The 25,644-nt window shown below is 43.6% G+C and overlaps 1 protein-coding gene across 8 annotated transcripts in view; it reads left to right on the forward strand.

Moving 5' to 3' along the window:
• Window positions 1–25,644, forward strand: part of septin12 (septin 12) — a 429,590-nt gene that overhangs the window by 347,352 nt on the left and 56,594 nt on the right. For all 8 annotated transcript variants that reach the window (XM_070901064.1, XM_070901066.1, XM_070901070.1 and 5 more), the window contains one exon: window positions 453–581. In XM_070901064.1, the coding sequence (XP_070757165.1) occupies window positions 453–581 (129 nt within the window). The remainder of the gene's footprint in view (window positions 1–452; window positions 582–25,644) is intronic.

Consider the following 25,644-nt stretch of genomic DNA (forward strand, 5'->3'; position numbering starts at 1 on the left):
TGGGGTCGTGCAGTTCCAAGTAGGCAGCCAAGCTGTTCCGAAATGATAGTCCCATCAAAATGAACGGGGCCTCTCCAAGATGCACATTGTTCATCATAGAAATGGCCTGGATGCAAGAAGCCCCAAAATGTTGGGACTCCAGAAAACCTCTCTTTTTAGATGGCTACAGATATTTTCATAAACAATATATATATTTTGTTAAAAAGACATTAAGGACAGCGCTTTGAACAAAATCCCTCCCTTTGGGTGGTTGCAATAAAACAAAAATGAGTTGCACTTATTGAGTAAACAGTTTGTAAAACACTCGTTCATATTTAAGTCACAGATAACGTCTGGCCCAATATCTGTGGTTAGTTGATTTTGCCACTCTCTGTTTTTACAAGTTAAAACTTTCTAGTCCTCTGTAGAAAAGTAAAACTGCTGTTTAAGTGTTGCTTTGTCTCCAAACACAGGTGAAAGTGGGCTCGGAAAGTCAACGTTAGTGAACACCTTGTTCAAGTCGAAAGTCAGTCGGAAGTCTTGCATGCCCAACTATGTGGAAAGAATCCCCAGAACTGTGGAACTACAGACTATTAGTCACAGTAAGTTTTACCTGACGCCATGCTGCTGTATTGCTGGAGTGTGAATCCTTTCTGTGTTGTGCTTGTAGCCATGGAGCTTCGTGGCGTAATGCAATACTTATAATAGTAAACCAGCGAGGCCAACGCGACACTGAAGATATAAAACTGGAAATCGCTTTGACTGATATCATACAAAAGCCAACGTGCTTATATCAAATTCCCTTCTCCATTATTTTAACAAAAGGCTGTGGCCTATTTAAAATAAACAGGTTAACACTTCTGTTAAAATGTAGGAACTTGATATGGGTGCATTGAGTTTACAGTCTTTTAAATATATACAAAAATTCTGAAAACACTTAATTGACAAGGCTGCTAGATATAGTTTAGCCTGCATTAAAATTTGAAGAAATCTTATTTCACTAAGCAGCCACTGATTTATAATGAGGATTTAGTAAGGGAATTTAGCTTTTTAAAGAGGGTAATATAACACACAGATTGTTAAGTGTGCCTTCATTCAAAAGCATGAATTTGTTTATATTCGCCCTGATTCAAATTATCATACACAAAGTAGACACAAATAGAGATTGGCTTCTCCATGATGCCCAAGTTCTGTTCAGTGGTTTCTCTGGGTATGCAACCTGTCACTCAGCGAATGGTGCAACTGTCACTAGGATTTATTCGTAGAGAGAGAGTGAGGGAGAGAAGTGACACAGACAGAATTGGACCAAACATGCAGGAGTGTGGACAAGGAGAGAGTGGGGGAAAGAGCCAAGTTGAGGAGGGGCTGCGTGAAGTGAAGTGGACAGAACTGAAGGAGAAAACAGCATGGCATAATCATGATTTTGCTTGCCTCAAGTGTTCTCAGAAATGGCCCACTCACCAGTTGAGTCACAGAGATCTGTCACACAGCTCATAACCGTTGGACTCCACGGTTACACACCATCCTTTCCATCTGTGGGATCTCGAGTTTCAATCCCTTGTGGGACTGCTGGTTAAAATCTCTTTTCTGAAGGTCATACTGCTTGGCCAGTCTTAACCCAGTTCCTTTTGGGCAGAAACTCCGAGCTTAAAATTGTTACAAATTGGTACCAAATCTCACTCGGATAGGCTTTATAATCGGTGATGTGGGACAGGGAGAGAGAAAATACATCACACTGTTCTCAAGGTACTGCCCTGGGGCTGAGATTCAAATGCATTGAAGGATCAGAGAGCTTTACCCTCCAGCTGGCCTGTGCTTTATTTGACCTGGGAATGCTGGATGCTGACACTGGTTGCCAAAGAGGGCAGAGTGTTCTCGTTCCCAGCACTGACACCACTTTTATGAGCAGAAATAAAATCAGCAAAATTCTAAATGTAAAAAAAATAATTCTTTTATTTTGTTGCCGAGGGGGGGGCGGGGGGGGACTTCTGCACCGGGCACATGAAATCCTGCTTCACCTCGGTTACCGCCCCCAAACGGGACTGTACCGCATTGCGACCTGATAGGATGTTGTAAAACGATAACCACATAGAATCTTACAGCACAGAAGGAAGCCATTCCTCCCGTCGTGCCTGTGCCGGTTCTTTGATAGAGCTACCCAGCTAGTCCCACTCTGCTGCTTTCCCCATAGTCCGGCAAATTCTTTCTTTTTAAGTATATATCCACTTCTTTCCTCTGATGAAGTTGAATTTGGATAAACCGCCAACTGCTTCAAACAATACGGTGATGCAAGCACACAATTTCAGCATTCACTCCTGTTGTTACAAACAAAAATTTATCATTTTTATTTAACATCATCATAGGCGGTCCCTCGAAATGAGGATGACTTGCTACCACGCCCAAAAAAGGATGAGTTCACAGGTATTTCAATGAAGGACCCGAACTACATCCTGAAGGGTGGAAGATGCCTGTGCGTGGATTTTTTTAATGTGGGGTGGCCGTTGCACACCAGCCACCACACGGGCTTGACAGAGCTAGGTCTTGGTCCAGTGGCAAGGATTACCCAAGACAACTGGAGACCAGCTCTGCTGCACGGACCTAGTGCGCGCACATATCGCAGTGTGGGCTGGCCCGTGATGCCCCTGGCCCCGAACTCGCGCCTCCCCTGGGCCCTGATCACGTCGCTCCACAGTCTCTCACCACTCCTTCGCCCCTGCTGTACCTGCCCACGCTCCATTCACCGACCTGGGTCTTGATGACGTCACTCTTCACAGCCGTCGTCCTTTTGCACCAGCTCGCGCTGTACCATGAAGTGGCACGCCTCCACGCTGCCCATGGCCACCGCTCGCCACTCCTTTTATGGCCCCGACCTGCCGCTGATGTTCCCTCACAGGGAACATTCCGCCATATGTGGCCCTGGATTTCTGCCGAGGTTCTAAAGGTCTCTTGCCATAACTCCGAAAGGAGACCAGCAGAACTTTCCAAGAACACAAAGCAAATGGCCATTTTCACAGTCTCCCTCGGGGTTATACCAATTTCCCATCGGAGTTAGCGCGGAAGAACAGTGGATTCCCCGCGTAATTCAAGGGCCCATGCGCTCACCACAGTTCATCAGTGCTGCACAGCACGTAGCTTCAGTGCGTTTTCTCTCACCTTAATCATTGAAATCAAAGGTTGTGAAACCAAGATGAGCTTCACGCTTTATGACGTCTACTCTGACTGGCTTTGTGGTTATGAGCATGGTTGCACTTGCATGTGGGAGCACGTGAGCTTGTAGCACAACTGGTAGCTATAGACTGCCTCAGGGTTCATGTCATTTATCAGTTGGAGTTGGTGCCAATTGTAAACAGTGTAATCTGAGTGTTTATGCACAGCAGTTTAGAGCGTCTCTGCACGTACTGTTCTCTGACAAGCATGAGTTCTGTATGCGCTCAATAATGAATGGTTTTGATGGGGTAAATCAGGAGAAACTGCTTCCAGAAGCAGAAGATAACCAAAGGGCACAGATTTAAGGTGATTGCTAAAAGAATCAGAGGCAACATGAGGGAACATATCTTTTTTTTTACACAAAGTAGAAAGAAAGACTTGCATTTATATAGCGCCTTTCATGACCACTGGGCATCCCAAATTGCTTTGCAGCCAATGACGTACTTATGGAGTGAAGTCACTGTTGTAATGTGGGAAACGAGAGATGATGCAATCTGGAACGCACTGTCTGAAAGGGTGGTGGAAGCAGATTCAATAGTAACTTTCAAAAGGGAATTGGATAAATACTTGAAGGGAAAAAAAATGCAGGACTGTGGGGAAAGAGCAGGGAAGTGGAATTAATTGGATTGCTCTACCAAAGAGTCACAGACACAATGGGCCGAATGGCCTCCTTCTGTGCTGTATCATTCTATGATGTGACCTAAAGGATATTATCTGTAGTGCTTCCCAGTATAACGCAACTTGTATTGCCGTCACTAATTTTCGTGACGTGACAGCTCACCGTAGCAAATATAAAGAGAATAATGGTTTGCCAAGGATTGTTTACAAGACGGCAGTATAATGGAGGCATTTTATTATTCAAGAGGTTGATGCCTATCATCTGCTTAGAAACATAGAAACATAGAAAATAGGTGCAAGAGTAGGCCATTCAGTCCATCGAGCCTGCACCGCCATTCAATAAGACCATGGCTGATCATTCACCTCAGCACCCCTTCCCTGCTTTCTCTCCCTTTAGCCGTGAGGGCCATATCTAACTCCCTCTTGAATATATCCAACAAACTGGCCTCAACAACTCTCTGTGGCAGAGAATTCCACAGGTTATAACAACTCTCTGAGTGAAGAAGTTTCTCCTCATCTCAGTCCCAAGGGATGGTTTTTGAGACCAATATGTCGAGGAACCAATTAGGGGGGAGGCCATCTTAGACTGGGTGTTGTGTAATGAGAGAGGATTAATTAGCAATCTCGTTGTGCGAGGCCCCTTGGGGAAGAGTGACCATAATATGGTGGAATTCTACATTAGGATGAAGAATGAAACAGTTAATTCAGAGACCATGGTCCAGAACTTAAAGAGGGTAACTTTGAAGGTATGAGGCATGAATTGGCTAGGATAGATTGGCGAATAATACTTAAGGGGTTGACAATGGATGGGCAATGGCAGACATTTAGAGACCGCATGGATGAACTACAACAATTGTACATCCCTTTCTGGCGTAAAAATAAAAAAGGAAGGTGGCTCAACCGTGGCTATCAAGGGAAATCAGGGATAGTATTAAAGCCAAGGAAGTGGCATACAAATTGGCCAGAAATAGCAGCGAACCCGGGGACTGAGAGAAATTTAGAACTCAGCAGAGGAGGGCAAAGGGTTTGATTAGGGCAGGGAAAATAGAGTACGAGAGGAAGCTTGCAGGGAACATTAAAACGGACTGCAAAAGCTTCTATAGATATGTAAAAAGAAAAAGGTTAGTAAAGACAAACGTAGGTCCCCTGCAGTCAGAATCAGGGGAAGTCATAACGGGGAACAAAAAAATAGCAGACCAATTGAACAAGTACTTTGGTTCGGTATTCACTAAGGAGAACACCAACAACTTTCCGGATATAAAAGGGGTCAGAGGATCTAGTAAGAAGGAGGAACTGAGGGAAATCCTTATTAGTTGGGAAATTGTGTTGTGGAAATTGATGGGATTGAAGGCCGATAAATCCCCAGGCCCTGATGGACTGCATCCCAGAGTACTTAAGGAGATGGCCTTGGAAATAGCAGATGCATTGACAGTCATTTTCCAACATTCCATAGACTTTGGATCAGTTCCTATGGAGTGGAGGGTAGCCAATGTAACCCCACTTTTTAAAAAAGGAGGGAGAGAGAAAACAGGGATTTATAGACCGGTCAGCCTGACATCGGCAGTGGATAAAATGATGGAATCAATTATTAAGGATGTCATAGCAGCGCATTTGGAAAGAGGTGACTTGATAGGTCCAATTCAGCATGGATTTATGAAAGGGAAATCATGCTTGATAAATCTTCTGGAATTTTTTGAGGATCTTTCCAGTAGAGTGGACAAGGAAGAACCAGTTGATGTGGTGTATTTGGACTTTCAGAAGGCTTTCGACAAGGTCCCACACAAGAGATTAATGTGCAAAGTAAAAGCACATGGGATTGGGGGTAGTGTGCTGACATGGATTGAGAACTAGTTGGCAGACAGGAAGCAAAGTGTAGGAGTAAATGGGTACTTTTCAGAATGGCAGGCAGTGACTAGTGGGGTACCGCAAGGTTCTGTGCTGGGGCCCCAGCTGTTTACATTGTACATTAATGATTTAGACGAGGGGATTAAATGTAGTATCTCCAACTTTGCGGATGACACTAAGTTGGGTGGCAGTGTGAGCTGCGAGGAGGATGCTATGAGTCTGCAGAGTGACTTGGATAGGTTAGGTGAGTGAACAAATGCATGGCAGATGAAGTATAATGTGAATAAATGTGAGGTTATCCACTTTGGTGGTAAAAACAGAGAGACGGACTATTATCTGAATGGTGACAGATTAGGAAAAGGGGAGGTGCAACGAGACCTGGGTGTCATGGTACATCAGTCATTGAAGGTTGGCATGCAGGTACAACAGGCGGTTAAGAAAGCAAATGGCATGTTGGCCTTCATAGCGAGGAGATTTGAGTACAGGGTCAGGGAGATGTTACTACAGTTGTACAGGGCCTTGGTGAGGCCACACCTGGAGTATTGTGTACAGTTTTGGTCTCTTAACTTGAGGAAGGACATTCTTGCTATTGAGGGAGTGCAGCAAAGGTTCACCAGACTGATTCCCGGGATGGCGGGACTGACATATCAAGAAAGACCGGATCAACTGGGCTTGTATTCACTGGAGTTCAGAAGAATGAGAGGGGATCTCATAGAAACGTTTAAAATTCTGACGGGTTTAGACAAGTTAGGTGCAGGAAGAATGTTCCCAATGTTGGGGAAGTCCAGAACCAGGGGTCACAGTCTAAGGATAAGGGGTAAGCCATATAGTACCGAGATGAGGAGAAACTTCTTCACCCAGAGAGTGGAATTCTCTACCACAGAAAGTTGTTGAGGTCAATTCACTAAATATATTTAAAAAGGAGTTAGATGTAGTCCTTACTACGAGGGGGATCAAGGGGTATGGCGAGAAAGCAGGAATGGGGTACTGAAGTTGTATGTTCAGCCATGAACTCATTGAATGGCGGCGCAGGCTCGAAGGGCCGAATGGCCTACTCCTGCACCTATTTTCTATGTTTCTGTGTTTCCTCAACAACTTTCTGTGGTAGAAAATTCCACTCACTGGGTGAAGAAGTTTCTCCTCATCTCGGTCCTAAATGGCTTACCCCCTTATCCTTAGACTGTGACCCCTGGTTCTGGACTTCCCCAACATCAGGAACATTCTTCCTTAATCTAACCTGTCCAGTCCCGTCAGAATTTCATATGTTTCTATGAGATCCCCTCTCGTCCTTCTAATCTCCAGTGAATACGGGCCCAGTCGATCCAGTCTTTCCTTATATGTCAGTCCTGCCATCCCGGGAATCAGTCTGGTGAGCCTTCGCTGCACTCCCTGAATAGCAATTAGAGTACCCATTTGAAATCGTTCCTTGCTATCTGTTTTTACGTAGCATTAAATTTTTTGCATTCCAGCTCAATATTTTCTTTTATGGCAAGATTTTCTGGTGGCAGCAACTGCCGATGTCGGTTTCCTTGGTGTCGGCCACTTTCTGCCAATCATTGAATCTCACCAAAAAGAAAAGGAAACCTCTATATAAATATATAACTGCAGGCAAGTAAATGTTCTAGATAGCAAACTATTAGAAATTTGTAATTCGTAATCCAGTAATTACTTGAATTAATGCTAATCAGTTAAGATTGCTATGGCAAGACAAGCAGGAAAGCACTTGCTCCATGTTCAAAATGTGACTGGTTCAAGTCCCATTTAAGCCTTTAACTCTAATCTGTTTAATTAATCTCAGTATGCATTCTATCTTGGGGAATGGAGACTCGAATCCTAGGCCAGCTGAACTACACCCCCTGCCAGTTATATTGGACCTGTACAGAATGCGCTTGCAGAAAAATAAAAATATGCTGTGCCAACTTATATTGCCCAATCAATTCACAGATGGGAATGTTCTGAGTGGAAGTGTGGGATTTCCCCTTAGGTGATGGGAAGGAAACTTTGGGGGTGGATCAATCTATGTTATTGTCATTGCATCATTAAACGGCCTGTGACAAAACACTATCAACAGAAGGTTTAACAGTTGGATTGCTTGTCACCCAACCCACCTGACTCCGTTGGCTGAATGCTATTAGATCTTAGTTGAGTGTTCAGTTCAGCTGACCTTGTTGCATTACTCTATCTGAAATGGCACATCTTGCTGGACCATCATGAAGCCGTCTTAATGGCAGTCATGCATGGGATCTTTGCCCAGAATCTGGCATACAGTGAGATCCCAATCAGAAGAGGCTTCCCTCAAAGAAGAAAAGAAAATGGATTGGTGAATCAAGCAACACAATTCTCGTGCAGCCTAGAAGTCAATTGACTGCACACCTTCCCAAGTGCAGGATAGTGCTTGCCATAATACAACTATATAAAGTTACAGCCAATATTGTAAGCGTAGATCTTTTGGATTGTTTAGCATTCAGTCAGTGCTTTTTAGAAGTTACACTCAAATTGAGACGTTATGACAACTTTGTTTTTGTCTCTTATCTAGTCACGCATTGAAAATTATAACTGGAACAGAAGTTAATGCTGAGTTTGCTCAGTTCAGAAGTAGATGAAGGCATAGCTCCAATTTGAGGCCACTTACTTATCCCTACTAGAAATCTGTGACCAGAAAGATGTGGAATGTCTAAACATATGATATGCAGATATTTAATTTACTCAAAAAAACGTATTTAAGTCTGACATATGATGGCCCTGTTTCTCTAGGAACAGGAATTGTGTAAATTACTGCCAAGCCTTATTGGTTCTTGCTGAAGCTTTGACCAAACCTTTTAATTTATGAAATGAAATAACAAGAATTAAATGGTCAAGATTTTAAATATTTTACATTTGATGATAAACCCATTACTAAATATGTTCTGCTTTCATAATTTCAGTAAAACAAAAGCACTGAATTATGTAATTATTAACTAAAATGGAAGGCAGACAACTAAATCACTTTTGTCCAGGAACATGAGGAGGCCATTCAGCCCCTCGGGCCTGTTCCGCTAGTCAATTAGATCATGGCCGAGCTGTATCGTAACTCCACCTACCCGCCTTGGTTCTGTAATGATTAATATCGTTGCCTAACAAAAAACTTATCTATCTCCGTTTTGGAAATTTGAAATTGTTCCTGGCCCTCAACAGCATTTTTGGGGAAGAGGGTTTGTAGATGCTAGATAGACCCTTTACAAATATTAACGTAAAGCCACTCTTCCTTGTGGCAGGCTTTATGTTGATGTAGGGATATATTTACAGTGGTGTACGCCAATATACATTTGAAGAGCGACTTCATTATAAGCAGGACTGCTAAGCAAGAGCGTACAGGTACCAGCATTATAAACCCAGTGCCCCACCCCTCTCTCGCACAGGGGAGGATTTCCAAGCTGCTAAGTGAAATGTAACTGAGCTTACGCATGGCGGAAAGCTGTGAAATCATAACTGACTTGAGATAAGGCAAACTCTTCAGTTATTTTGATTCAGTGGCGCCAGTATGGTCAGTTTTAGCAGCCCACAGACTCTGCGGGTAACTAAACAGACGTGTCTTCACACTTGTTTGGCTCCACTGTCGGGGAGTGGGTATGAACTGTTGGGCTGTGCAAAGTATTGAGTATTTGGCAACATGGTAAACTTGCTTAAAAAAAAATCTTATCCAACGATGTTTGCAGACAATTTGCACTGCTGATGTTTGCAGATCATCCTTTCAATGTGTTTTGTAAAAAATCCTTTAGTTTGACATGTGTTGACTTGTAGGTGGATAGAGTGACAGAAAATAACCCTCAAACTTCAAAGAGCTTCAGCAGTACAAATTGTCTGGTGTTGTAAGCCAGCTTATTCAGAGTTTTAAAAGCTATTGATCTTTAGTTAATTGTAGAATACTTGCCTATGCTTTACAAAATTTCTGGAAGCTGAATTTTTACTTTAGTGTCAAGAGTAAAGAAGTCATACTATAATAATACAGGGCATTGGTGAGGCCACACCTGGAGTACTGTGTACAGTTCAGGTCTCCTTACCTAAGGAAAGACATACTTGCATTAGAGTGCATGCAACAAAGGTTCACCAGATTGATTCCTGGGATGAGGGGATTGTCCTATGAGGAGAGATTGCGTAAACTCGGCCTATATTCCCTAGAGTTTAGAAGAATGAGAGGTGATCATCTTAAGGGGCTTGACAGGGTTAATGCTGAGATGTTTCCTCTGGCCGGGTCTACAACACGGAGCCACAGTCTCAGAATAAGTGGTCGGCCATTTAAGACTGAGATGAGGAGAAATATCTTCACTCAAAGGGTGGTGAATGTTTGGTATTCTCTACCGCAGAGAGCTGTGGATGCTCAGTCGTTGAGTATATTCAAGACAGAGGTTGATAAATTTTTGGGAACTAAGGGATATGGGGATAGTGCAGGAAGGTGGAGTTGAGGTAGAAGATCAGCCATGATCTTGTTGAATGGCAGAGCAGGATCGAAGGGCCAAATGGCCTGCTCTTGCTCCTATTTCTTAGGTTCTTATGTTATGTGGAGAAGTGGGATTAATTGCATAACTTTTTCAAAGAGCTGGCACGGGCACGATGGGCCGAATGGCTTCCTCCTGTAATATGAGTATTATAAAGTAGTTGAGGAAGGATCAGGACATTGCCTTTATGCTCTGGGACTTGGCTTCAAATCTGACTATTGTTATGTCTTTAATGAATGACTCCATGAGGTCTAGTATTGTACTTGAGCTGTTGTGACCTTAGTCCCATTTATTGTAACTCCAGAGTGAGGCACAAGCATGGTGGGCAGCCTTTTATACTGGGTCCTGCACACCTATGCAGGTGACCCTCAGGTCTCCCACTGCAGTGCCCTCTGGTGGCACACCTTATGTGACCATACAGTTAGTATACATGGTCTAAGTACACGACCGCTATAATCAGGGACGCTCCCAGTATCCCTGACAACTACATGTGCAGGAAGTGCACCCAGCTGCAGCTCCTGACAGACCACATTGCGGCACTGAAGCTGCGCATGGATTAACTCTGGAGCATCTGCAATGCTGAGGATGTTGTGAATAGCACATTTAGTGAGTTGGTCACACCGCAGGTAAAGGTGACTCAGGCAGATAAGGAATGGGTGACCATCAGGCAGAGCAGTGGAAGGAAGGTAGTGTAGTGGTCCCCTGCGGTCATCCCCCTCAAACAGATACACCACCTTGGGTGCTGTTGGGGGGGATGACTCATCAGGAGGGCAGCAGCAGCCAAGTGGGGAGGGCTATAGTGGTAGGGGATTCTATTGTAAGGGGAATAGATAGGCGTTTCTGCGGTCGCTAATCGAGACTCCAGGATGGTATGTTGCCTCCCTGGTGTAAGGATCAAGGATGTCTCGGAGCAGCTGCAGGACATTTTGGAGAGGGAATGTGAACAGTCAGTTGTCGTGGTGCATATAGGTACCAACGATATAGGTAAAAAAAACAGGATGAGGTCCTACAAGCTGAATTTAGGGAGCTAGGAGTTAAATTAAAAAGCAGGACCTCAAAGGTAGTAATCTCAGGATTGCTACCAGTCAGAGTAGGAATTACAGGATAGCTAAGATGAATACATGGCTTGAGGAGTGGTGCAGAAGGGAGCAATTCAAATTCCTGGGACATTGGAACCGGTTCTGGGCGAGGTGGGACCAGTACAAACCGGACGGTCTGCACCTGGGCAGGACTGGATCCAATGTCCTCGGGGGAGTGTTTGCTAGTGCTGTTGGGGAGGGGTTAAACTAATATGGCAGGGGGATGGGAACCTATGCAGGGAGACAGAGGGAAGTAAAATGGGGGCAGAAGCAAAAGATAGAAAGAAGAAAAGTAAAAGAGGAGGGCAGAGAAACCCAAGGCAAAAATCAAAAAGGGCCACATTACAGCAAAATACTAAAGGGACAAAGTGTGTTTAAAAAGTCAAGCCTGAAGACTCTGTGCCTCAATGAGAGGAGTATTCGTAATAAGGTGGACGAATTAACTGCGCAGGCAGCTATTAACGAATATGATATAATTCGGATTACGGAGACATGGCTCCAGGGTGACCAAGGCTGGGAACTCTACATCCAGGGGTATTCAATATTCAGGAAGGATTGACAGAAAGTTGAAGGAGGTGGGGTAGCGTTGCTGTTAAAGAGGAAATTAATGCAATAGTAAGGAAGGACATTAACTTAGATGAAGTGGGATCTGTATGGGTAGAGCGGAATACCAAAGGGCAGAAAATACTAGTGGGAGTTATGTACAGACCACCAAACAGTAGTCGTGAGGTTGGGGACAGCATCAAACAAGAAATTAGGGATCCGTGCAATGAAGGTACAGCAGTTATCATGGGCGACTTTAATCTACATATAAATTGGACTAGCCAAACTGGTAGCAATACGGTGGAGGAGGATTTCCTGGAGTGTATTAGGGATGGTTTTCTAGACCAATATGTCGAGGAATCAACTCGAGGGCTGGCTATCCTAGACTGGGTGATGTGTAACGAGAAAGCACTAATTAGCAATCTTGTTGTGCGAGTCCCCTTGGGGAAGAGTGACCATAATATGGTAGAATTATTTATTAACATGCTGAGTGACGTGGTTAATTCAGAGACGAGGGGTCCTGAGCTTAAGGAAAGGTAACTTCAATGGTATGAGACGTGAATTGGCTAGAATAGACTGGCGAATGATACTTAAAGGGTTGACAGTGGATGGGCAATGGCAGACATTTAAAGATCACATGGATGAACTTCAACAATTGTACATCCCTGTCTGGAGTAAAAATAAAACGGGGAAGGTGGCTCAACCATGGCTAACAGGGGAAATTAGGGATAGTGTTAAATCCAAGGAAGAGGCATATAAATTGGCCAGAAAAAGCAGCAAACCTGAGGACTGGGAGAAATTTAGAATACAGCAGATGAGGACAAAGGGTTTAATTAGGAGGGGGAAAATAGAGTATGAGAGGAAGCTTGCTGGGAACATAAAAACTGACAGCAAAAGCTTCTATAGATTTTTGAAGCGAAAAAGATCAGGGAAGACAAACGTAGGTCCCTTGCAGTCAGAATCGGGTGACTTTATAATGGGGAACAAAGACCAATTGAACAAATACTGTGGTTCTGTCTTCACGAAGGAAGGCACAAATAACCTTCTGAAAATATTAGGGGACCGAGGGTCTAGCGAGAAGGAGGAAATGAACGAAATCCTTATTAGTCAGGAAATTGTGTTAGTGAAATTGATGGGATTGAAGGCTGATAAATCCCCAGGGCCTGATAGTTTGCATCCCAGAGTACTTAAGGAAGTGGCCCTAGAAATAGTGGATGCATTGGTAATCATTTTCCTACAGTCTATCGAATCTGGATCAGTTCCTATGGACTGGAAGGTAGCTAATTTAACAATACTTTTTAAAAAAGGAGGGACAGAGAAAACGGGGAATTATAGACCGATTAGCCTGACATCAGTAGTGGGGAAAATGTTGGAATCAATTATTAAAGATGAAATAGCAGCGCATTTGGAAAGCAGTGACAGGATCGGTCCAAGTCAGCATGGATTTATGAAAGGGAAATCATGCTTGACAAATCTTCTAAAAATTTTTGAGGCTGTTACTAGCAGAGTGGACAAGGGGGAAACCAGTGTATGTGGTGTATTTGGACTTTCAAAAGGCTTTTGACAAGGTCCCACACAAGAGATTGGTGTGCAAAATTAAAGCACATGGTATTGGGGGTAATGTATTAACGTGGATAGAGAACTGGTTGGCAGTCAGGAAGCAGAGTGTCAGGATAAATGGGTCCTTTTCAGAATGGCAGGGCTTAGTGCTGGGACCCCAGCTATTTACAATATACATCAATGATTTAGATGAAGGAATTGAGTGTCATATCTCCAAGTTTGCAGATGACACTAAGCTGGGTGGTGGTGTGAGCTGTGAGGGGGATGCTAAGAGGCTGCAGGGTGACTTGGACAGATTAGATAAGTGGGCAAAAGCATGGCAGATGCAGTATAATGTGGATAAATGTGAGGTTATCCACTTTGGTGACAAAAACATGAAGGCAGAATATTATCTGAATGGCAGCATATTAGGAAAAGGGGAAGTGCAACGAGACCTGGGTGTCATGGTCCATCAGTCATTGAAGGTTGGCATGCAGGTACAGCAGGCGGTGAAGAAGACAAATGGTATGTTGGCCTTCATAGCTAGGGGATTTGAGTATAGGAGCAGGGAGGTGTTACCAAGGCCCAGTTGTACAGGGCCTTGGTGAGGCCTGGAATATTGTGTTCAGTTTTGGTCTCCTAATCTGAGTTCTTGCTATTGAGGGAGTGCAGCAAAAATTCACCAGACTGATTCCCGGGATGGTAGGACTGACATATGAGGAGAGACTGGATTGACTGGGCCTGTATTCACTGGAGTTTAGACGAATGAGAGGGGATCTCGGAGAAACATATAACGTTCTGACGGGACTGGACAGGTTAGATGCAGGAAGAATGTTCCCGATGTTGGGGAAATCCAGAACCAGAGGTCACAGTCTAAGGATAAGGCGTAAGCCATTTAGGACCGAGATGAGGAGAAACTTCTTCACTCAGAGTTGTTAACCTGTGGAATTCTCTACCGCAGAGAGTTGTTGGTGCCAGTTCATTAGATATCTTCAAGAGGGAGTTAGATATGGCCCTTATGGCTAAAGGGATAAAGGGGTATGGAGAAAAAGCAGGAAAGGGGTACTGAGGTGAATGATCAGCCATGATCTTATTGAATGGCGGTGCAGGCTCGAAGGGCCGAATGGCCTACTCCTGCATCTATTTCCTATGTTTCTATGATGGAATGAAAGTTTACTCTCTCACTATAAGGGCCCCTAGTGAAATGATCCTCAATGGTGTCAACACTGGGTGGGCAGAGCCTCTGGTACAAACTACCCACATGCTGGTACTAAATTATCAGCCTCATTCATAGGTCAAAGTGATGGCTTGTTTGGAAAATTAAACATTCATATTGATCCTATAGTTTGAGCTGTTCAGAGGCTGGTGTGAAGTAATCACGGAGGGGAATATTTCTCTCTCCCGTGTCGTGAGTAGCAGCATGCATCTAGTAAATGTAATGCAGACAGCAGCTTTTTCTGCAATGTTGGGACAGAGCAAATCCTTTATTACCCCATCTAAACCATAATCTGAAGACTTGACCCCTGACACTGCATGACGAAGAGGTGGAAAGTTGTATTTCCCCATCTCATGACTTGCTGGGGGCGGGTGTGCTTAAAGAATAAATGTTGCTCAATAGTGTTTTTGTTTGATTTAATTAGTAGCCACTATCTAGCTAATGAGTAGGCAACTTCCCGTTGCAGTATGTTGGAGCATGAGTATGCTGCTCCATGGTACTTCAATGAGTTTCTGACCTCGATTGCACTAATGTGGAGAGGTGTGAGGAGAAACCCCACTGCTCCAACCAGGAAGGGCACCAGCCGTCCATTCAGCATCTGTCACCGGTTAAGGGTTCATCGGCTTCACAGCCGATTTGGCAGCTGCTGTCTGAAGAGGCCTCTCCGGGTAAGTTGTTTTTATTTCCCCCCACTTTCCTTTGTGGGACCAGGCACCACAAGGAAGATTTAGGCCTCCCCTGGCTCTACTTCAGGCCTTCCCCATTGCGAGGCCCCTTCCCACACTTAGCAGGGTGCCGTTAGGCGACTAAGGGTCGTACTGTATTCCAGAGGCTGGCAGCCACTTCTTGCTTATTGCCGCCCGCGAATGAGACCCGGCGACTAAAATCAGCGCAGACCTCGTACTGCTGCAGCAGCCGGGAAACCAGCAGACACCAGTGGTGTCCCGCCAGCAGGTTAAAATCCCCACCCTTGGAATTTGAGAGAGAAACACTGCAGGAACACTCAGTTGGATTTTGGTATCGCAGCAAATGGAAGTGGCTGCTGAGTAAACAAAATCATTAAATAATTAATTTAAAAAAGAGCAACTGCAATAAGAGATCACCCTTGAGCAACTACTGAGAGGAAATCCTTATAAACAAGCATTTTTCAAGTGTGGTTGTTTATTGCTGGTGCACTGCATCAAATCGATAAAGTAAATACAGCTGCCATAACGTCCTTTTTGCTGCAGGGTGCACCACACAGATACGAAACCACCTTACTGTCAACAGCTTCTCCTGAACACAGTGAAATCACCTAGAATTACATCGACTGTACAGCACAAACAGGCCATTCGGCCCAACTGCTCCACACGAGATTCCTCCCACCCCTCTTCATCTCACCCTATCAGCATAGCCTTCCATTCCTTTCTCCCCTCGTGTGTTTATTCAGCTTCCCCTTAAAGGCATGTTATTTACCTCAACTACTCCCTGTGGTAGCGAGTTCCACATTCTAACCACTCTCTGGGTAAAGTTTCTCCTGAATTCCTTATTGGATTTATTATTGACTGACTTCTATTTATGACCCTTAGTTTTGGTCTCCCCCACAAGTGGAAACATCTGACCTACTAGGTCATCCTTCAGCCTTCTCTCTCCTGGAGAAAAGAGCCCCGGCCTGTTTAGCCTGTTCCTGACAGTCATAACCTCTCTGTTCTGGCATCATCCTTATAAATCTTGTAAATGGCACAATTGGATGTGTAGGCTATTCTTGCATTTAACATAAATAATTGCGCGTGTCTGCATAATATAATGCCGCTGTGAGAGTGGAGCCTACACAGTGCAAGGAAGGAATTTGAATCTACGAGCTGCAAACTGTTGGGACTGGGGATGGCAGAATTCCACTCCTATTTTGCTATCCGTCAGTTCCACCCACTGACCTGGTGGGAGGGTGAGTGACGGCGGAGATCGGGTGTCCTGGAATCTTTCACAGCTTCCCACGCTGATGTTATGGCCTTATCTAGTCGACACGCTTCAAGGTGGATGAAATGTCAGTGGTCCATCCCATGATGAGTTACAGCAGATAGCCAAGCCGAGTGATAAGCTCGTCATTTGTTCAGTACAAGCCTCAGTCAACACTCTGACAAACCCCATCGCAAAGTGATGCAGATGTCTTGCTAGGTCACATGACCCCACAGGGTGGGGTGGGGGGGGGAAGATGCTAAATTTTTAAAGGGGCATCTGCATTTTTAGAATTTTCAAGACTGGTTCAGTCCCTGTAGGCACCTGCTGCCAAAACTGCTTTAGACTTGGCACATTGGCTGCCAGGAAATTTTATGTAGGTGCAAATGTGATACTTATGTTTGCATTTTAATCTAATTTGATTCCTGTTGTGCTGTATTTGAAAGAAAGACATGCATTTATATAGCGCCTTTCACAACTTCAAGACATCCCAAAGCGTGTTAAAGCTAATGCAATACTTTTGAAGTGTAGTCACTGTTGTAATATGGGAAACACAGCAGCCAATTTGCATACAGCAAGCTCCCACAAACAACAATGTGATGATGCTCAATTTTATATTGAGGCAAATTCAGCAACACCAGAAGAACTGCACGTGGAAGATTTGTAACTGCATAAGATGGCACGGGTACTACAAGTTTGCATCTGAAACTTGTTCATTCTGGTTGCAAATCCTTCCTGGTCCTGCGCAAAGCCTCGTACAACAAGCAATATCAAAGCCTCAGCTTGTGCATGACTAGAATAAAATAATGAGCATGATTCCACGGCCACTGATGGCAGCTGTTTGCCATTGCCACCACTATTCCTGGCATTGAAGGCAGGAAGTGAAACCATTTGCTGAAGTGGGCCCCCGCCCCTCCTGAGGTGGGTCTTCATGCCCATATGATACAAGTAACACCTTACTTTATATTATACTGCTGTTTCTGAGGCAGCACTGCCATATTCGTTGGTTATTTAAACAGCCTGATTAGCATGTCAAAATTCCTCATTTTGCCAAGAATAATGATGCAAAAACTCACAGACCAGAACTATTTGTTATATATGGAGTTTTGGTCCAGAGTATATGGTTTTAATTGCACAATTCATCCCACTTGTCCTCCTCCCCATGGAGATTTTATTAATAGAAGAATTAATCTCCTGCCTACATTTTTAAAAGCTGCCAGAATTAATTTAAGACTCTTGGGTTTTATAATGTGTGTGAATTATTATGTTTTTGCATTCCAGTAGCGTTGAATCACAGTAGTTCTGCAATGTATGAAAGTCTGAAGTCGATCATGTTACCCTATGATTTAACACACCAATTGGACCACCACGCTGGTATTACATTTGTGTTGGAGATGTCATGTACAGTAGCACTTTTGCCTCTGAGTCAGAAGGTTTCAAGTCCCAACTACTCGGGTGTGGATGTAAAAGACCTGATGGTACTATTTGAAAATAGCTGGTGAGTTCTCATCGGTGTCCTGGCTGGGAAACAGACTATCTGGCCATTATCTCATTGCTGTTTGTGCGAGCTTGCTGTGCACAATTTGGCTGTTGTATTTCTAACATTACAATGGTGCCTACACTTCAAAAGGATGCCATTAGCTGTAATGCACTTTGTGATGTCCTGAGGTCATGAAATTCCTTCTTTCCTTTCTTTCCTTCCCTTCTTTCCGTCCCTCCTTTCTTTCCTTCCTAGTATGTATATTTTGGGTCTCGCACCTTTTTACACCATTTTCTCATTCCTCTAGTCTTGTAGGAACATTTTTGTCGCGTGCCTCAAGCTGCAGAAGAAAATTGACCTCCAAGATCTGAGGGAGGCTTCCATTTATACTCATTTAAAAAGCTTTTGCCTTTATTTTTTTAAAAGAAAACCTGTTTTCATAGTACCTACTAAGATGTTGGATTACAAAGTTTGTATTCAGCGGAGATTTAAACAAATGTCCAGATTGGCTTGTTATTTTTATCCATTTGGATTTATCCAGTTTTTGCGCTCTCCCCTTTAAATCTTGGTGTTGGTTTGTATCCTATTAACCTTGAGCTAAATCAGTGCTTCAGCTCCTCGCCACCACTTGTGACTCTGGCACTGGCTCAATAGAGGATTGTCATAATATCCATAAAAAGGTGGATCTCTGAAAATGATTTCTGTCTAATGACTTTAGTCCACTTGCTCACACTGGTCCACATTGATCAAACTGTCCAGTCTCATGTTTGCTTTATTTATACTTGTACCAGTTTTCTTTTTTTCCTTTGGCCTGTATTCCCTGCCCCTCTTTTTCTCTCCTGAAATCATTGACTCTTGCTTGGGGTATGATTCTGTTCTTCATATATTAGCCTAGCCCACGAAAGAACTTTTAAAAAAGCAACAATTTTACTGACTAATGCTAATTTCAGATTTTGCTACTTGGCATTCATATAGGCCTGGATTTTACGATGCGTCTGACCATGTGCACACAGCATACGCAGTCGGAAGCCTTCAGAAAGGCCCCGCAAGTTCCAGGTTTCCACATGTGTGCGCATGCGTGAAAACCCGGAACTTGCGATCTGTCAAGTTTCACTTGGATAGATCCACCACATCCGCTACAAGTTCACTTTTGCTGGCACAGAATCGGGCTATTTGCCCAACTACTGCCCAGCAAATGCCCACTAAACTATTATGCCTGATAAAAGACCTTCTTTTACCAGACCTACCTCTTCCTAACTTCTGCCAAATACCATTTCAATTCGGCCCATCAGCCCTTTTGTCTCTAATCTCTCCTGCCTTCCATCCTATCACAGACCTTCCCTTTCATTCTTTCTTCCCCTCCCCCCTTTCAGCGCTCCTCAAGAATCTGTTCTTTTTGAACATTCGCCAGTTCTGACGAAGGGTCATCGACCGGAAACATTAACTCTGTTTGTCTCTCCTCAGATGCTGCCTGACCCGCTGAGATTTCCAGCATTTTCTGTTTTTATTTCAGGTTCCAGCATCCAGTGTAAGGATTAAAATGGGTGTTAAAATTATTTTTTTAATAACTTAAACATACACATGCACTTAAAATTAGTTTAGGTAAATTTTGGCCTGTTTTAAAATGTTTACATTTATTTTTCAAAACATTGAATTTTTATTTTGTGCTTAATTAAAGAGTCCTTTAATTAATTTTGAACGTGATTATTATTTATTATTGAATATTATGTAAGTGGTGTGAAATTTTATTTATTTGGAGATTTCTATTGGGGGATTCAGTACGTAAATGGAATCGCCATAAGCATCATTGGAATCCCCCTTTTTGATTGGTTGGCCTGGCCCACATGATCCCAGGGACACTTTGAATCACATGCACCCCTGGGATCCGTGGGCCTTTACGCAGGCGATGCCTGCAGGCTCAGAACCGGAAGAGTCCGAAGCTCCGGAGGCACCAGGTAAGTTCATATTTGTTCTTCGGTTCGGAAGCATGCACCAGCCGGCCAATTTGCGCACAGCAAGCTCCCACAGACAGCAATGTGATAATGACCAGGTAACCTGTTTTAGTGATGTTGATTGATGGATAAATATTGGCCAGGACATCGGGGATAAATCCTCTGCTCTTCTTCAAAATAGTGCCATGGGATCTTTTATGTTCACCTGAGAGCGCTGATATCTATGAATGCTTCCTGGAGTAGGTTTATGTAGATATAAGGGTACCTTAGCATTCCCTCAGGACTTTCAATTGGTTGGATAACAATCATGAATATTGAACAAATCACTGAACAGACATTCAAAATAAAATTGGCATTGAAGTATTGAAAATCTATTATTTTAAATAAATTGAATGTTTTGAGTGTTATGACTGCTATGAGCATCACTCTAAGCATTGGTTGGTTGCGAGGCTGGGAATTACATAACTGTTATTTACCCATATCTGCGAGTAGCCATCGGTGCTGCTTTGAATTACGTGAGTAATGGGTTGTTTGTGGTAGGTTTCTTTAAAGGTTTGATCCTTTGACAGTTGTGTCTCTTCATTTTGTGAAAGTACTTTATCACTCATCCATTGCAATATATATATATTTCATTAAAGGACAAACTTAAGTCTTAAAAAAATAAAAGTAGGATCATCTGTAAAGCTGCTAAAAGAAATCTTGGAATATATATTTTTAATTGTACCACTAACTTTTTATGTGAATTTATTTTGGGCCGTCACCGCCCAGGAAGGTATTTGGGGAAACATTTATTTCCTCATAGCCTTCATGTATTGAACATATGTAAAAGAGACATTTCAAAGCAGAGAAAAATGTATGGGATGCGGGTGCAAAACTTTTGAGGGCGGTGGTAGGGAAGAGATATAAAAATCTTCATAGTTATTGTCACTACAGTCATTTTTCCTGTGAACATTAATTTTTGCCCGCAAATAATTTGATTTGCATTTGTTGTTGAAGAATTCACACTAATTCAACAAATTGTTATTAGTATTTAATGGCCATGATGGTTAATTTAAAACTGGCTCCAGCAACCATTTGTGAGCACGAATCCATAGCCCACATCTGCAATATAGGCCCCAGACCATACCTCCACAGAAATCATGCTGAAATTTATGCCAATTTGTTACCCTCACCTTGCCGACGAGAATTTACACCAAAAATCTCCTGCAGATCACATTTGCCTATCCCGGAAGGTAAAAAACTGATACAGTAAGCACAGGTGCATTGCCACCAATAAGGGTAATAGCCAGTGGGCGGACATTGAGTTGCACAAAGATAGAAAAGTGTTCCATTCCCCATCAGTGGCCAAAAATTTACTGAAAATGTGAATAATTTCATCACAAACATATCCCAAAAATAGTAGTCTGTTTCAAACTGCTTTGTGAATCCTCAATACCTCCTTTTAGAACAAGTGGTAGTGTGTGTGTCCCAATTAACCGCGCGCTGGGCTTTCCTTTTCAAAATGCTTCTAATTCCAGTTGTGTCCTGTCTCGCTGACTATAAAGCTCGCCCACCTGTCTTGCCAGCTCTTCCAAGCCAAAATGTAAGTGATGCCAGAAGTATGTATGGAAAGTGGCCTCACTGGAGCAGCCTGTTTTGCAGAGCATTGCACCCTGGAGTGGTAGGACACAGGTACTACATGGAACTTCCCCACATGCATTGAGAATGTCAACTGAAGAGACAGTGGGGGCAGGAAGGAAAATTGAAGAGTTAACTCGTGCTGTTCTTGGGCAGCTACGATTGAGTAGCTGAGTGTGGATGAGGCAGGAGATCACAGCCAATTGCTTGTCTAACCCAACAGAAGAGGGATTCCAATGGATGATTTTTTTAAAAAAGGGTCTCAGAAAAATGGTATGTGAAAGGGTGGGAGTACATCCTGTATATCTAAACTATGTACTTGATAGCACTTTTACCCCTGGAGTGGGACTTGAACACAGAACCTCCCAGCTCACAGACTGAAGCACAGAATCTAGTCTGACACTCCAGTGCAGTACTGGGGGAGGGCTGCACTGTTGGTGCTGCCTTTGAGATGAAATGACTCCGTCTAGCCACTCACATAGGCATGAAAGATCCCACAATACTATTCGAAGAAGAACAGTTCTCCCCAGTTGCCCAGCCAACATTTATCCCTTAACCAACATCACTAAAAACAGATTTTCTGGTGATTTATCTCATTGCTATTTGTGGGACCTTTCTGTGCACACACCGACTGTCGCATTTACTACATTACAACAGTGACTATACTTCCAAAGTGCTTCATTGGCTGTTAAGGGCATGAAAAGTACAAAATAAATGCAAGTTTTTTCCATGTGTAATGATGTAGTTCATTTACAGATCTCCATGTAATTTCAATAAAATTCTAATTTCGACCTCAACATCACTACCTCGTCAGTTTAAAAGAAAATGAAATTAGTGCAGTTAAAGATGGTTTAAACCACTGGTTTAAAAAAAAAAATGATGTTGGTCATCTGTTAACTTCTGCAAACAACAAGAATTATGTCAAAGTATTTCACTTCTGGAAAAATACCTTGACATTAGTTTTTGTTCTGCTCCAAGGTGACTCATCTGGTTCACTGACAGACACCTAAAGCTTCCTTTCTGGGAAGTTAGCTTGTAGAATGTTCTTGTGCTGGACAATACAAACCGTCCATCAAACGCAATGACAAGTAACTGAGTGGTATATTTGAAAGCGCAGATATCCCTATGTACGTAACAATAACCATTCTGGAGAATGTTTGCAAAGGAACAATAGAATATTCAGTTCCATTTGTGTGATCTCTGCCCTCAACAAAACTGAAGTCAGAATTAAACTGAGTTTTGCTTTCTTGCCATGGCGATCTGTCAGCACTCGCAGCAGGCAGATTAACAGGCAGCTTGATTTCTAAGGGTGATACCAAATTCAACTGAAGGCCCATAATTAAGATACTTAATTTTCAACGCCAGTGATTGTTCGTTGATGAGATGGATAGTTAGAACAGAAACATTGCTGAAATAACGAGTAGACCAAGTCTGGGTCTTAACTAAGCACAGAAGAGTTGACACTGATCCATTTCTGTCTTTGATGGCCAGTTCAAAATCCTGCTCCTACATTTGTACTCGGGATGTAACAACGTGGACAGATATCTGGCCACACTTGCCAATGGTATCTTGGCCTTTATTGCAAAAGGGATGAAGTATAAAAGCAAGGAAGTCTTGCTACAGCTATATAGGGTATTGATGAGGCCACACCTGGAATACTGCGTGCAGTTTTGGTTTTCATATTTACGAAAGGATATACTTGCTTTGGAGGCAGTTCAGAGAAGGTTCACTAGGTTGATTCTGGGGATGAGGGGGTTGACTTATGAGGAAAGGTTAAGTAGGTTGGGCCTCTACTCATTGGAATTCAGAAGAATGAGAGGTGATCTTATCGAAACATATAAGATTATGAGGGGACTTGACAAGGTGGATGCAGAGAGGATGTTTCCACTGATGGGGGAGACTAGAACTAGAGGGCATGATCTTAGAATAAGGGGCAGCTCATTTAAAACCGAGATGAGGAGAAATTTTTTCTCAGAGGGTTGTAAATCTGTGGAATTCGCTGCCTCAGAGCTGTGGAAGCTGGGACATTGAATAAATTTAAGACAGAAATAGACAGTTTCTTAAACGATAAGGGGAGTGGGCGGAGAAGTGGACCTGAGTCCATGATCTTATGTTCTTATCTTCTTCAGTCAAGTCAGGACAGGCGGAGATAAACTAACACTTGGACCTAAAACACAACTAACATACTACACACACCTATTGGTTTCAGATCCCAAATGAATCACTAATGCTTTACAGACTTAGATTATTGAGTACATGGTGCTCATCCCAGACATGCAAGTGTGCTCGGCCCTTGATGGAAATGGGATTGAACATCAACAACAACTTGCATTTATATAGTGCCTTTAACATAGTAAAATGCCCCAATGTACTTCACAGGAGAGTCATCAAACAAATTTTGGCAACAAACCCGTAAGGGGATATTAGGGTACAGCTTAGTCAGATGTAGGTTTTAAGAGTGTCTTAAAGGAAGAGAGGTAGAGAAGCGGAGAGGTTTAAGGAGGGAATCTCAGCAGCGGAAGGCACGACTGCCAATGCTGGAGTATTTAAAATCTGAGTCCAAGAGGCCAGAATTGAAGGAGCACAGATATCTCGGAGGGTTGTGGGGCTGGTGAAGATTGCAGAGAGGTGAAGCTATGCAGGGATTTGAAAACAAGGATGCGAATTTTAAAATGGAGGTGTTGCTTAAACAGGAGCCAATGTAGGTCAGCGAGCACAGGAATGATGGGTGCTTGGGACTTGGTGTGAGTTAGGATACCGGCAGCAGAGTTTTGGATGAGCTTAAGTTTATGGAGGGTGAAAAATGGGAGGTCGGCCAGGAGTGCATTGGAATAGTCAAGTCCAGAGGTAACAAAGACATGGATGAGACAGGGGTAGGAATTGCCCCCCGCCTAAAGCAGGGTACTCCCACCCCATTTTGATGGTTTTTATCACAGGTGTGGTTCAGGTCGACTCTTTCGTGAAATTCCGTGTTGTTTTTTTTTTTGTTTTGATCCGGAAGTCGGTGTAAATGGGGGCGGTGACTACACCTGAGGGGCGGAAGTTGGATGCGTTGCGGAGTCACCACCGTGATGATGTCATCACGGCGCCGCGTCACCACGGCTCTCCCCTTCACTTAAAGGGGAGAGCCTTCGTGATTTTTAAACTTCGGCCCACTGGATCACCAGGGAGGGTTTCGGCCGGGCCAGCGGCCTGGTACCCAACAATGGGTTGGCAGGTTGCCTGTAGGCGGCCTGGCCAAACCCGAGGACATAACTGTCGGGCTGACATGACAGTCGGCCAACAAAAAAGAACATGGCGTCAGCGAGCCCTCCCCTTTAAGAGAAGCTGCACAGCCACTGCAGGAGGCCAGGACCTCACTGGACCACAGGGAAAAAACAGGTTTTGGCACCGCTGGGCGGGCCGAAGATTTTCCGAGGGGAATGTTGTGGGGGGGTGGGGTGGGGTTAAATCGGTGGTGCGCACGGTGATGACTTGCTTCGACAGCAGCGGAGCATTGGGGCGGGGGGGGGGGGGGGAGATCGGGGCACCGCCGGGAAAACTCAGGAGGGCAATTGGGCTAGCAGCAGCCATTCCATCAAAAGTCAGCGGCCACTCCACTCCGCAGCGTGGCTGCTGATTTGTGGTGGCAACAGGCCTGAAAGGAAAGGGGCAATTTCAGCCCCATACTGTTTAAACACTAGTTACCATTACCCAGAGCTGCTTGTAGATGCTCTGCGTACAATTTGAGGAACAGTGTGCTTTTGTCAGGAAATGTTTTTCATGCATTCTTCACTTTTTCTGCATAGACTTGACATTCTGTGCATCAAAGATTGCAGCTTGCTTTACACTGTCACTGTAAGCCTTTTATAATTTTATCTAATTCTAGAAATGAAACTATATTGAAAACAGTTGGGAGAGGGGAGGTTGGATGAAGTGGTGGATTAGCACTGGGTTTTTAGTTCAGAGAACTGAGCGATAAACCAGCCCTGAGTGATGGGATCAGTCTCGAATTGTTGGCTGTAATGGTCGTACATGAAATGAGTTTCAAGTGAGTGCAGTCCTATAGCACAGGGCTGTGCCGAAATGGGCAATAAATTGGGAGTTTAATTCAGTAATGTCACAGGATAGCTAGTGTGGAAATGGGAAACTGTTACTGTAATGTTAGGACTGAAGCAGG

This window comes from Pristiophorus japonicus, chromosome 15, assembly GCF_044704955.1.
Source record: "Pristiophorus japonicus isolate sPriJap1 chromosome 15, sPriJap1.hap1, whole genome shotgun sequence".
Taxonomy (NCBI): Eukaryota; Metazoa; Chordata; class Chondrichthyes; family Pristiophoridae; genus Pristiophorus; species Pristiophorus japonicus.